Source organism: Bos indicus, chromosome 14 (assembly GCF_029378745.1).
Source record: "Bos indicus isolate NIAB-ARS_2022 breed Sahiwal x Tharparkar chromosome 14, NIAB-ARS_B.indTharparkar_mat_pri_1.0, whole genome shotgun sequence".
Classification (NCBI taxonomy): domain Eukaryota; kingdom Metazoa; phylum Chordata; class Mammalia; order Artiodactyla; family Bovidae; genus Bos; species Bos indicus.
Window position 1 is genome coordinate 37379991 of NC_091773.1, and position 13450 is coordinate 37393440.

Here is a 13450-nt window from a genome sequence, read left to right on the forward strand (position 1 = left end):
GGAATCTTCAGATTTCTCTATTTGTACTTTTATTCTTCACACTCTCATGTGTGCATACTTATACAGAAATGCTATACATATTTCAATGATTTAAAATTTATAAAAGAAAATATACAGAACAAAAAAATCACTGTATTTTTATATATTAGCAATGCTTAATAAGAAAAATTATAAATTGAAATTTTTAAAAACCATACCACTTACAATGGCTTCAAAAACATGAAATATTTAGAAATAAACCTAAAGATGAGAAATACCTGTCCACTGAAAACTACAAAATATTGAGAGAAATTAAAGAATGTCTAAGTAAACAAGAGATACTTTGTTCATAGGTTGGAAGACTCAATTTTTCTAACATGTTACTCTTCCCAAAATTGAGCTATTTATTCACTGCAGTTCTATTCAAAATCCCAACAAGGTGCTTTATAGAATGGACTAGTGGACTTTAAAATCTGTATGAAAATGCAAAGTGTATTGAATAGCCAAAACGACTCTGAAAATGAAGAACAAAAGTAGAAGGCTGGTACTACCAGATTATAAAGCTATAGTAATCAAAATAGTTGTCCTTCCCAGGTAGCTCAGTGGTAAAGAATCCACCTGCCAATAAGGGGACATGGGTTCGATCCCTGGACAGGAAGGTCCCCTGTAGAAGGTAATGGCAACCCACTCTAGTACTCTTGCCTGGGAAATCCCATGGACAGAGAAGCCTGGCAGGGTACAGTCCCTGGGGTCACAAAGAGTCACACACGACTTAGTGAGTAAAACAACAATCAAAACAGCATAGTATTTGCCTAAAGACAGAAAAAAAGAGACCAACAGAACAGAACAGAGACCAGAAATAAAGATATATATAGACAGCTGATTTTGGACAAAGGTGCAAAGGCAATGAAGTAGGAAAAGGACAATCTCTTCAACAACTGAACATCTGTAACCAAAAAACAGAAATAAAAAATAAATTTTGTTACATATATCATCTATAAAAATTAACTCAAGGTGGCAATTAGATCTAATTATAAGACCCAAATGTAAAAACTACATAACATCTAGAAGAGAGCACAGAAGAAAAATCTTATGACCTCTAATAGGGCAAAGATTTCTTAGGTATGATACCAAAAACGAAATCTATAAGAGAACAAATGGATAAACTGGAGTTCATCAAAATTAACAATTCCTGCTCTTCAAAAGACACTGTAAAAAAAGAAAGAAAAAGATAAGCCATGAAGAGGGGGAAATAATTGTCAGGCACGTATCTAATAAAGGATTTGAATCCAGAATATACAAAGAGGCAAAACAGCAGAGCAGAAAGCTCCAAAAACGAACAGTGTCTGTCATATTATACTCAACAGATATTTTACCAAGGATTTTTAAATCCTGTATACAACTATTAATAACATACAATGAGACAATTATCCAGGTATCTCCATTATCAACATACTTGCTAAGAATTTACAAACTATCATCCTATTATACTATACTAGAACAGGTACAATAGTTCTCAAATTACAGGTGAGATTCTAAGTTGTTTGAGGCCACACAAGCCAGATAACGTAAGGCAAAGATCAAGCCTGGTAAATCTAGCAAGAATTAAAAGAAGAAAAATACTTCACTTCAAGGCCACTGGGTAGAACTGCCTCCCTCAGCAATATTTATTCCAGAGTAAACTTTCTTCAAGTGTCACTATGACAGCAGCTTTCTTAACACTCAGCCATGCATATCTACAACTCATCAAAATAGGGAAATAAAGTAAAAAAAAGAAAATACCACTTTATGTTATTCATGGCTGTCTGCATTATAATAGCCTTCTTTTGAGATTTGAGAAAATCTAAACAAGTCATAAGAAAATAAAGAACTAGATTTAGGTACCTAAGAGATACAATACAGCAATGTCATAATAACTCACATAAATATAAGGAATAACAAATAACAAAAATAAAAGGGGACAAGGCAAACATTAAAATAGTTTTTATTTACTAGTCACACATTGAAAGTTCTGCAAGTTGTTCACATTCTGTAAGACTCAATGAGGAAAGAAGAAAGCATGTAAATATAGATCAATACTTCCCATCAAGAAGTATGTATGAGAAGACAGTTCTATACCACCTTGAAGATATTAATCTCTGTCCTGTGTTTCTCAACTCTGGATGCACATCAGGGTCATCTGAGAGCTTTAAAAAAGTCCTGGTATCTGGGCCTCATCCAAGACCAATTAAATCAGAATTTCTGGGAGTAAGACTCAGGCTTAAGTATTTTTTAAAGCTCCAATGAATAACCAAGGTTGGGAACCACTACTGTTAAACATGTGTGTGTGTACATAAACACATCTTTACATACCTATGGAAGTTGCCATATAACCGGCTAATGTCCCAAGAAAATTAATGAGTTGGGGCTAGGTTTAAATTTTTCATGCCAGAGATAATCATTTATTTCACTCAAATATATTTTATGTCTCACTTAAAACCACTAGCATACATGCATAAATGCAAATGACTTTACTTTCCACAAAAAAGACTCAGACTTAGCCAACTAATATTAACATTAAAATTAATTATGACTTAAGACCAACCTAGACAGCATATTAAAAAGTAGAGACATTACTTTGCCAACAAAGGTCCGTCTAGTCAAGGCTATGGTTTTTCCAATGATCATGTATGGATGTGAGAGTCGGACTATAAAGAAAGCTGAGCACCGAAGAATTGATGCTTTTGAACTGTGGCGTTGGAGAAGACTCGTGAGAGTCCCTTGGACTGCAAGGAGATTCAACCAGTCCATCCTAAAGGAGATCACTCCTGGGTGTTCACTGGAAGGACTGATGTTGAAGCTGAAACTCCAATACTTTGGCCACCTGATGTGAAGAGCTGACTCATTTGAAAAGACCCTGATGCTGGGAAAGATTGGGGGCAGAAGGAGAAGGGGACAATAGAGGATGAGATGGTTGGACGGCATCACCGACTCAATGGACATGGGTTTGGGTGGACTCCAGGAGTTGGTGATGGACAGGGAGGCCTGGTGTGCTGCAGTTCATGGGGTCACAAAGAGTTGGACACGACCGAGCGACTGAACTGAACTGAACTAAGACTTGTAAGTACTACCTTTCATTCAAGAATATGCTACTTATTCTTGTTCTCACTCTTTTTAAGACGAGCAACAGGCTAAATGGTGTGGTGTATGATCAAAGACCCAGAGCAGTAGGTGGAGGTTGCCAAAAGAATCTCCACATTTCCTTAAAACCCAAAGGAATCTAGGACTGTCTACAAAGAAGAATGTGGGCCAAATTAGAAGCAGAATCCGGTCCATTAGAAGCAGAATTTGATGACACAGAAGAAAGTTAAGGGAGGAGAGGGGAGACAAAGCTGGAGGAATGACCTTGACTAGGCAAAGAGGAGTTGGGACTTGGTAAAGAAATAGAAACAACTACTCATTGTCCTCTACAAGTCGTTCATCCATACCTCAGAAGGGACGGCAGAGTTGGGATTTGGGTTGGCATTTTGCTAAGCGTGTTCTAATCAAGAATGGAAGAGAGTTAAGGGTACATACCAAGTGTATGGAATTAAAGCTGAAAAAGGAAACGAAGACTGAGGTAACTGAGAAATAGTAAAAAGGTGGTAGAATCAATGGACTTGTGTTGTGGAAGGACTACTGAAGGCAGACTACTAGACCGAATGAACTGGGTGTCAGAGACAAATGAATGCTTGCGATTCTAATTCTGGAGGGTCTTGCAGTTACTGGTAATGGTAAAATCAAGACTTTGATCATAGGAATGAGTGGGTGAAGGAGAATGGAAGACAAGATAATTGGAGAAATGTAAGACACTAAAATGTCAGCATGCTGAAATAACCATCATTTAGGCAGTATCACCAAAAATTAAGAATGAATATTGTAGAGACTGAAAGTGAGCCATGAGAAATGTGATGGAATCACTCAGAGGTCAGCAAATGTCTAGTGTGATGTCACATGGGCGGTGAGTCTATTAACATGAAATTCAAACCCGGAGGTCTATCTCAAGGAAGAATTCCTGGAATTGGCAATGAGAATAAAAAAACAGGAGACATACTACAGGAATTATGAATTGTAGTAGGATAAAGTATTTATTGCTCTAAGGAAATGGTCTCACACAGCACAGTAGCACAGCACAGCAACAACTACAACTAAGAAGGTCAAGGCCTGCCAGAGGCCCAGTGGAGGCAGCAGAGAAGTTTCACAAAGGTCTGGAAGATGTGAGATGTGTGTTCAAATCTGACAGATGTGAAAAACCATGAGACACTGTAAGAAATTCAAACACTTCAACAAGATTAAGGGTAGAAAGAAAGAGTGTGTAATAGATATGAATTAACAGGTATGGAAGAGAAAGGCTACTACCTTTGTCTCTGAACAAAAGATATTCTGAACAAATTAAAGTGCTGCCCAGAAATCCTTCACAGAAGTCTCCAATATGGAACAAAATGGACAGATTTCAGTTTCATCTCATTTCCCTTACTTTGAAGGAGATGCTAGAAGACAATTAAATAATCCAATAGCCTGTACTGTATGAAGATTAACCAACTTTTAGAGAATCAATTGCTTCCACATTGCATACAAAAATGTATAATCATTATCATAATCTCCAATATCCAAGATTAAAAATGTACCAAGGATATGTGTGCACAAGTGGTATTTTTAAAAACAGGATGACAGAGCTCAAGCATAAACGCTTTAGTCATAATTTCTTTGCAATGTATACACAAGCAAACATGTATGCATGAGGCTATATAAAAATATAAATCAATTTTACATTAAAAGAACAATATTATAAATGAATACACAGCTAACAACAAAACTGGCACATACAACTTTTATAAATGGTGAATCTCGGAATTAAACATCCTATTGGAAAAGGCGTCTCACTAAGTAACTGTTGCTGTTTTTACTCTGCATCCATTTTTAGGTTATCAGTTACTATGTCATGGGAAAAGCACCATACCTGGAGGTCACAGAATACATGGACAAGTGCTGGCGCTGGCACTCATGAACTACTAAGCAAGTTACTTAGCTTTTCTGTGCCTGAGTTTCTTAATTTACAAAATGGAAATCAAAAATTCGTATCTCATGTGGTTGCATTAAGATTTTTGTGAAGTACTATATCAGAATGAACTCTGCAAACCATAATGAGCTATACAGTTACAGACTTTAAAATACTTTTAAAAGAGAACTAAGAGACCCTTTAGGCCATCCAGTACCCCCTCCCCCCAAAATAAAGCACAGTTAAAACCTGAGATGATAAATCTCACAGATTTGATAAGCATGGCTCACCACCTCTCTTCGGAACCTTACCTTCGAATGAGCAGGCCCTCTTTCTTTCAGAAGTTTATACTGGGGTTGGACTCTATTGAAACGGGCTAACTCATTTACCAGACACATTGGAGTTTTCTCTTTGGGGTTTGCCATTTTATCTTGGAGAGAAGCTGTAAATAAAAAGGCTGTAAAGTTTTTGTGAAGAATGACTTTACAAAATGGAAGAAAAACTAGTTTTGACTTTTTCAGGTTGAAATCAGATTGTATATTTGGACTAAATTATTTTCATGAATTTTAGATAAAAGTTTCAAATCATCTAAATTTCAAATCATCAAACCATTTGATCATCATTCAAATCATCTAAATTTCCATTACATGCAATAGAAATATGTATCACATTTTAAAACAAATTAAGGTAACTTTTTTCCTGAGTACCTAAATTGCTCTCTATACATAAACATGAATAACAGCATGCTTAAAGACTGAAAAACAGTATAAGATTATATAATAACTTTTAATTTATCCTATAACTTTCTTCTCAAGAAATTTTAGCATAAACACATAATTCTTATTCTTATTGCTATAAAACTAAATTTTATCTGACTGTTTTATCATGTAATCTTCCTTTCTTCCTTCTCATTCTAAGGTAGCATATTAAATTGAAAAAGCTCCAGACATGGGAATCAAGTCCTAAGTTTAATTACTAGCTCTCCTGACTATTATGTTTTCATAACTTTTTTTTTTAATGAAATTTTGGGGAAAAAATTAGAATAATTTAACAAATGACCAGTTACCACCCAAAATTAAAATTAGTATTTTGTTTGCTTTTAGTCTTACTTTTTAAAAAAAGGAAAAACAGTATTACATTCCAGTTAAGTTCCCTTTATCATTTGCAGAAACTACCACTATGTGAATTTAAACTATATCCCTCTCGGATAATCTAAGATACATTTATATGCATGCATATATATCCACAAAGAAATACATAATCCTGACATATGTGGTTTTGTAGTTCATATAAATAGTAATATAACAGACATACCATTTTCACAACATTCTTCACTCTTCATTATGTTTTTGAGATTTAACTCATAGATCCAGTGTATTACTTTTTAACTGATGTATAATTTTCATCACAATACCTTAGCCATGTTTTAACCCTCCTTACTGATAGAAGACTTTTATTAATAGATTGTCTTCAATTTCTCACTCTTACAAGTTAAAGTTACACTACCCCAAACATCACTAAAAAGGATTGTACCTTTCCTCGGCAGCATGGTAATTACTATTTCCCTCCAACCTTGAAAATGTGTAGTATGGTCAGATATTTTCATCTCTGACAATCTGATGTCTGACAAAACTGTTTTTGATTATCTGGGTTTCCTCTTCTGGGAACTAGTTCTGTCCTTTTTTCTACTGACTATTTTACGTATAATATTTATCAATCTTTTCTTTTGTGGTCTGTGACTTTACTACCTTAAGAAACTCTCCCCTAATCTGAAATGTCTTAATTATTTTTACTTAAATTTACTAAGCCTATTATTTTTTATCTATACAGTAAGAGTAATAAGTATATTCTACTTAACTAACAGGTTGTTTTAAGGTTACAATTTTAAAATACATAGTACTTTAAATTCTACCACAATTACAGCTTCAGAATATTTTTATAGTATCTTATCCTGTATTTTTCCTTCATCTCATTTACAGACATATTTAACTGCTTTTTTAGTTTTTCTTTTACCTCCAATTTTAAAACTTAAACATAGGGACTTCCCCAGCAGTCCAGTGGCTGAAACTCTGCCTTCCAAAAAGGGGGCGGGGGTTCAATCTCTTGTTGGGGAAATAGGGTCCCACATGTCATGGGGTATGGACCAACACTTAAAAAAAAAAAAAAAAAACCTTAGCATAAAACATGCAAATGGATTACTTCCTGCTCAATTAAACTGGAGCCACAATATATAAAGAATACATTAAATAAACAGAAATAGCTGGTTTTAGGAACTTCATCTATAAACTTTCTATGACAAGATTTAATGTAGAAAATAGCATCTTTTTTAATACTTTTAATTTACTTTTTAATACGCTTTACAGGACTAATAATTTGGTATAATAACGATCTCAATCATTATTAAGAAATATTTTGTAACAATACTACACAAATACCTAGTAAGGCATAAGTTAAAAAAAAAAAAGAATATAAGCAACCAACTGTAGGACCAATACAGTTGACAGTTAATCCTACAATTAAACCATTCTAAATGGCTTGCAAAGCAAAAATAAACAAATAAGGAACACCACAAAAAAGGCAAAGACTACTAGTCAAGAAAGTTGAGGAAATCTGCATTTATAAACATTTTATAAACATTTCTGTGCCAGGAAGTCAGTTATTATATAAAATACAAAATGATCTGGGACCATAGTCAGATTCTGATCCTTGCAACCATAGTGTTAAATACTAAAGTACAACAGATCACACAGCTACCTGAACACCAAAAAGCAAAAGAAGAATGAAAATGAGAAAATATTTAAGCCTGGTAAAAATGAGTTATTTCGCATAATACTAAAACAGCATTTATACTGCTACTATGACAATTTTCGTAACTCAGCAATGCTGCATATTCATCTGTTATGATACAAAAAATATTAAGATCATAGCAAGAATAATGTGAAGATTTTACAGTATAAAAAGTAACAGCACTGGATTTAAGCATGTTTAAATGTGTTTAAAATATGTTTATAGCTCTATAAACTTAGCTCTGTTTGGTAAGAAAATCTGATCTAAATTCCTTAAAGGAAAATGATAATAACATGGCACTAAAACTTATATTCCACTCATTCTAACTTTCTGCTTCATAAAAATTACATGAATCCAATAATGGATTCACAGAATGGAATCCAAAAATGGATTTAATGTTTAAGTTTTGGTGTGAAAGATGTGCAAAATACATGTAAGATCAATAAAACTTCCAAGTCCAAATGTTTAGTTAGTAAATTCAAAAATAATTAGTCCTGGTTCAGATTTTATTTTACAAAATGATTAAAACTTTATTTTCCATAGCTGTTCCTGCATTCAATCAGATATCTTATTAACAATACTAACAATACTAACAGAGTTCAATGACAAAGTAGTAACAAAAAATTAAACCAAAATTTTGATTAAATATCTACAAAATTATAAAACAAATTGGTCTATAAAAGTTGATATCCATAAACTTTATTATTTTTTAGAAAAGTCAATAGTACAAAAAGTGAGATATATATATATATATACACACATTGTTTCATATGTTTTCAAGAGACTGAAGAAAGCTTCAATTCAATTTGGTGGCTGGAATAGTAGATACCTACTTAGAAGTAAATAAAATTAATGACAATGAATTTCACAATTTTAAAACTTTGCTTCTGAGAGAACAAATGCCATATATTTAAGAGCCTAAGAGCCTGTTTTGGGTATCTCTGCCACTGACTGACTTCTACACATAACGTTGAGAAAGTACTTAAATCTCACTTTCCTGGACAGTGAAATAGAAATAATAATTGTTTTTTACTAGATTATAGTATATTGGTTGAATCAAATGATGTAAGATACTATTAACAATAAGAATCCATTATTACTCTGCATATAAATAATCTTTAGCACACTATCACTGAAAATGATATGATTTCATAAACTTTTTTCATGGCTTCCTAAGCTAAAATATTCAGAGTTAAAATGTTTGTTAGGATAAGTTGATTATATTCATACTATTATACTTCTTTATTATTCTATAAAAAGCATGTATTTGCTATTATTTTTCCACTGACTTACTATAACATATTAAGCTTGCTTCCATTGAAAAATCCCCAAGTGTGATATATATTACATGTAAGATTTCTCATATTTCTGTTGGGGAAGTGTTTACCTTGGATATAAAGTTTGTTTACATGTAACTCTCCGTAACTTTGACAAGTTACGTTGGTAAAATCGCTGTAACAACAGGATCTGCACACTCAGCAAAACAGAGGCCTACCCTGCTTTTTGAGACAGACTGTTTCTATACTTAATAAAATGTCCTAAACTCTCTGGGACTTGATCTTCAAAATATGCCAAAATAATACAGTTGACAGTTTTCAATCAACAGGCAAAGAATACTTGTTCCAAAGGAGTTCAGAGTCTGTGAGAAAACACGCAGAGAGAAGAAACACACACACTAGACTACAACATGGAAGGTGCTGAGATAAGGCTTTAAAGGGACTCCTTAGGTGAAGGGGTGTTGAAAGGCAGGTTTCAAGGGGTGTGATTAGATTACACTACATTAGTTAAGGAAAGCAGGCACTCACCGAGTTAGTGAGGGAGGGAAAGAGAAAGAGGCAGAGCTTTTCCAGAGCACACATGCAGAAGAAAGCACATTAAACACATCACATTCTGGAAAATGCAAGCAGACCACTGGCAGAATGTAGAATGCAGAGTAGGATGTAGCAGAAAAAATACGTGACCAGAATCCACCAAAATACCAAAAGCTGCCTAAGCCAGAACTCAAGAGTAGCACCATTTTTAAGGTAGTTAAATTACAGCTGAAGTGATGCCAGGAAACCAGAGGCTAACCTCACCTGCCAAAGCAAGTCTCTCCATAGAAGAATCCGTGTCCATCACAGGTACAGAAAGTGACTGGAACACAGTCTATGTCTCTCTGCTGGCTCCCCTCTCCCTATTCCCTGCTACTGGAAGGGGGTCATCCGAATTCCCAAGTAAAACAAAAAGAAAGAACAGAGTCAAAATAGAACAAGGAATTTACCTTCCACAGAGTCCTGACCTCTAAGAGAAATGTAACTGTCTGTCCACAGCTGCAACTAAAACATAGCTTATAACTTCACATCAGACCATAACCTAAGGCTGTCCAAGCAAAATCACCACCCAAGGATCAAACTGCTGTACTAGAATTGCCTGTTAATTAGGAAAAATTAAAGTTCCTATCTCATATGGTTGTGGTGGTATTTTAGTCACTATGTCGTCTGACTCTTTTGACGCCATGGACTATAGCCCGCCAGGCTCCTCTGTCCCTATCTCAAATAGACAGAAAAATTAATTCCAAATGCATTAAAGTGAAGAGTATAAAAATATGTCAAAAGCACAAGAAAACTTGGCTAAAGGTATGTCAAAATCCTGCAACATAGAAAACTTCTAGAAAGAAACCTAAAAATCATGACGGGATAAACTGATAGATTTAACAACACAAAAATGTAAAACTTCTGTAGAGCAGAACACACCAGGAATGATACTAAAAAATTGTCAACATAGACAATTCCCCTGGATCTACAGATTAATTTGGTGAAAATCAACATTTTAACAAAGCTGAGGCTTCTGATCCATGTACATGACATATAATCCATGTACATGACATGAAAATCTCAATTTTCTTTATTGAGATGATGATATCTCAGTGATAGCTATGTTTTTTAACATTCCTGCAAAACAGTGAATTATTAAATACTGAGTTATTGCTTCTGGGGAAATAAAAGGTTAGGTTCCTGTAAACATCTGGGCGTAACATTTTTTTAAAGTCAATTAATAAATAACCTTGTTTTATATGTGTTTTATCTAGCTAAAGATCCCTTACTTAATATATACTGTTGAACTCACTAATACTGAACTCAGAGCCAACAATAACTCCTGAATGAAGCTTAGCTAAACAGATATATCTTCTCCATAAGACATATCACAGCCTTCTTGTGCTTAAAGACCCTACAAAGCACTTCAGCACTATGCTTGGGAGCCATTCTAATAGCTAAATCACCAACCAAAAGACACAAAAATAAAATGTGGCACTAAATAAATCAAGAAAAGGACACTTGCTTATGGCAGGAGAACTGAAACGAGAGCAGCCTGTCATCTGGTTCAACCCCAGTTCAGACTGTGCACACAGGGCAACTCAATTTTTCACCACTCCGCACTTGTCAGTAAATGATCACAAAAGCACTGCAAGGATTATTTAGGGATTACATATAAATTTTAGCAAATAGACCAATTCACAAATACAGAATCCATGAATAATAAGGATCAAATGGATCTCAATTATTTAGGTATTCTTTCATTTCAGCAGTATTTTATAGCTTTCAGTATTCTTTAACATACTTTGTGAGATTTATCCATAAATATTTCATATTTTTTATACTATTTTTAAATAGTATTTTTTTTAAAGATTGTTCCTTGCTGCGCACGCTCAATCATGTCAGACTCTTTTGCAAACCCATGGACTACAGCCCATCAGGCTACCCAGTCAATATGATTTTTCAAGTAATACTGGAGTGAGTTGCCATTTTCTACTCCAAGGGATCTTCCCAACCCAGGGATCAAATCTGCGTCTCTTGTGTCTCCTGCAATGACATGTGGATTCCTTACCACTGTGCCACCTGGGAAGCCTTGCTAGTGTATAGAAACACAATCAATTTTTGCACATTTATCTTGTATCCTTCAATCTTACTATACTTCTTCATTAGGTCTAGTAGGAGTCCATCAGATTTTCTACATAGAAAATCAGGTCACATCTGTTTATTAGGACTTTCTTTTATTGCTATTCCAGAACCTATTGCCTGGTTCTGCATCTCAGTAATGCTGACACTGAGGTCTTTAGAAACCACTCCTTCCACTTCAAATATTTTTGAAAAGTTGGTGTAGAACTAATATTATCTCTTCCTACAGTATTTAGTAAATTCACCAATTGGTCCAGTAGGTGAACTGGACCTACAGTTTTCTTTGTGGGAAGTTTTTTTTTTTAACTACAACTTTAGTATCTTTAATACATATATAGCTATTCAGATTAATCTCTTCTGCTTCCTCTAGCATTAATTTATCCTTTTTCTACATCATTAAGGTGGAAACTAAGGTCATTTATTTGAGATCTTTATTCTTTTCTAATATAAATATTTAAAGCTATGGATTTCCCAGTAAGTACTGTTTTAGCAACATCTAATATATTGTGTTTCTGTTAATTTAAAATACTTTATAATTTCCCTTTTTGTTTTTTCTTTTAATCATGAATTACTTATAAGATGCTATTTAATTTTCAAATATTGTAGATTTTCCAAGGATATTTCTATTAATAATTTCTAATTCAACTGCACTGTTATCTGAGAAGGTTCATTTTAGGAGTTGATTCCTTCTGAATTATTGAGATTTGTTTTATGGCCCAAAATACAGTCTATCTTGGTAAATGTTCGGTATGAACTTGTGAACAAATGGGTATCCTGACCTTCTTGTATAAAGTGGTTTGTAAACGCAGCCAGGTCAAGTTGGTTGACAGTGTTATTCAAGTCAACTACATCTTTGAAACTTTTTTTTCTGTCAATTTGTTACATCAGTTATTGAGAGGGATCACTGAAATCTCTGACCACAATTGTGAGTGTTTCCTTGAATTTCTATTAGTTTTTGCTTCGTTTGTTTTGAAATTCTATTACTAGCTGCCAGTGGCTCAGTGACAAAGAATCTGCCTGCCAATGCCGGAGACCTGGATTCAAACCCTGGGGCAGGAAGATTCTCTGGAGAAGGAAATGGCTACGCACTCCAGTACTCTTTCCTGGGAAATCCTGTGGACACAGAAGCCTGGTGGGCTACAGTCCATGGGGTTGCAAAAGAGTGAGACATAACTTAGCAACTAAACAGCAACAACAACAACAAAACATTTGGCACTAATAGTCCTCTTAATTAACTGATCCCTTTATTGTTACGAAGTGATCTTCTTTAACCCAGGTAGGAAATATTCCTTGCTCTGAAACCTATTGTAATACTAATAAAACCAGTCCAAGTTTCTTTCAACTAAGTCAATCTGTTATGTCTTTTTCCATTATTTTAATCTATTTGTGTTTACAGTTACTATTTCTTAGAGGCAAGTATATGGTCAGATCTTGCTTTTTAATTCAATTTCAGCCTTCAAATCAGGATGGTTTTTAACACTACTTTTTTAAAAATATGAAACACCACACAAATTTATGTATCATCTTTGTACATCTCTGTATCGTTCCAATTTTACATGTGCTGCTGAAGCAAACACTATTTACATTTAATGGGATTATATAATATCACTAGGTTTGAACCTATCATATTATTATATTTTTCCCATCTGGTCTTTGGTCCCTTCATCTTTTCATGGTTTCTGTTGACTTAATTATTTTATATATTCAATTCTATCTACTGCTTTGGCTTATC

General features: G+C 34.2%; 1 protein-coding gene across 9 annotated transcripts in view; it reads right to left on the reverse strand.

Moving 5' to 3' along the window:
• Positions 1 to 13450, reverse strand: part of STAU2 (staufen double-stranded RNA binding protein 2) — a 307659-nt gene that overhangs the window by 273546 nt on the left and 20663 nt on the right. For 2 of the 9 annotated variants that reach the window (XM_070802701.1, XM_070802700.1), the window contains exon 3: positions 5308 to 5438. The exons of 4 other annotated variants lie outside the window; for them this stretch is intronic. In XM_070802701.1, the coding sequence (XP_070658802.1) occupies positions 5308 to 5421 (114 nt within the window). In that variant the 5' untranslated portion in view covers positions 5422 to 5438. Of the gene's footprint in view, positions 1 to 5307; positions 5454 to 9858; positions 9970 to 13450 lie in introns of those variants that run through there. 3 more of the 9 variants (XM_070802702.1, XM_070802703.1, XM_070802699.1) reach the window with 2 other exon arrangements.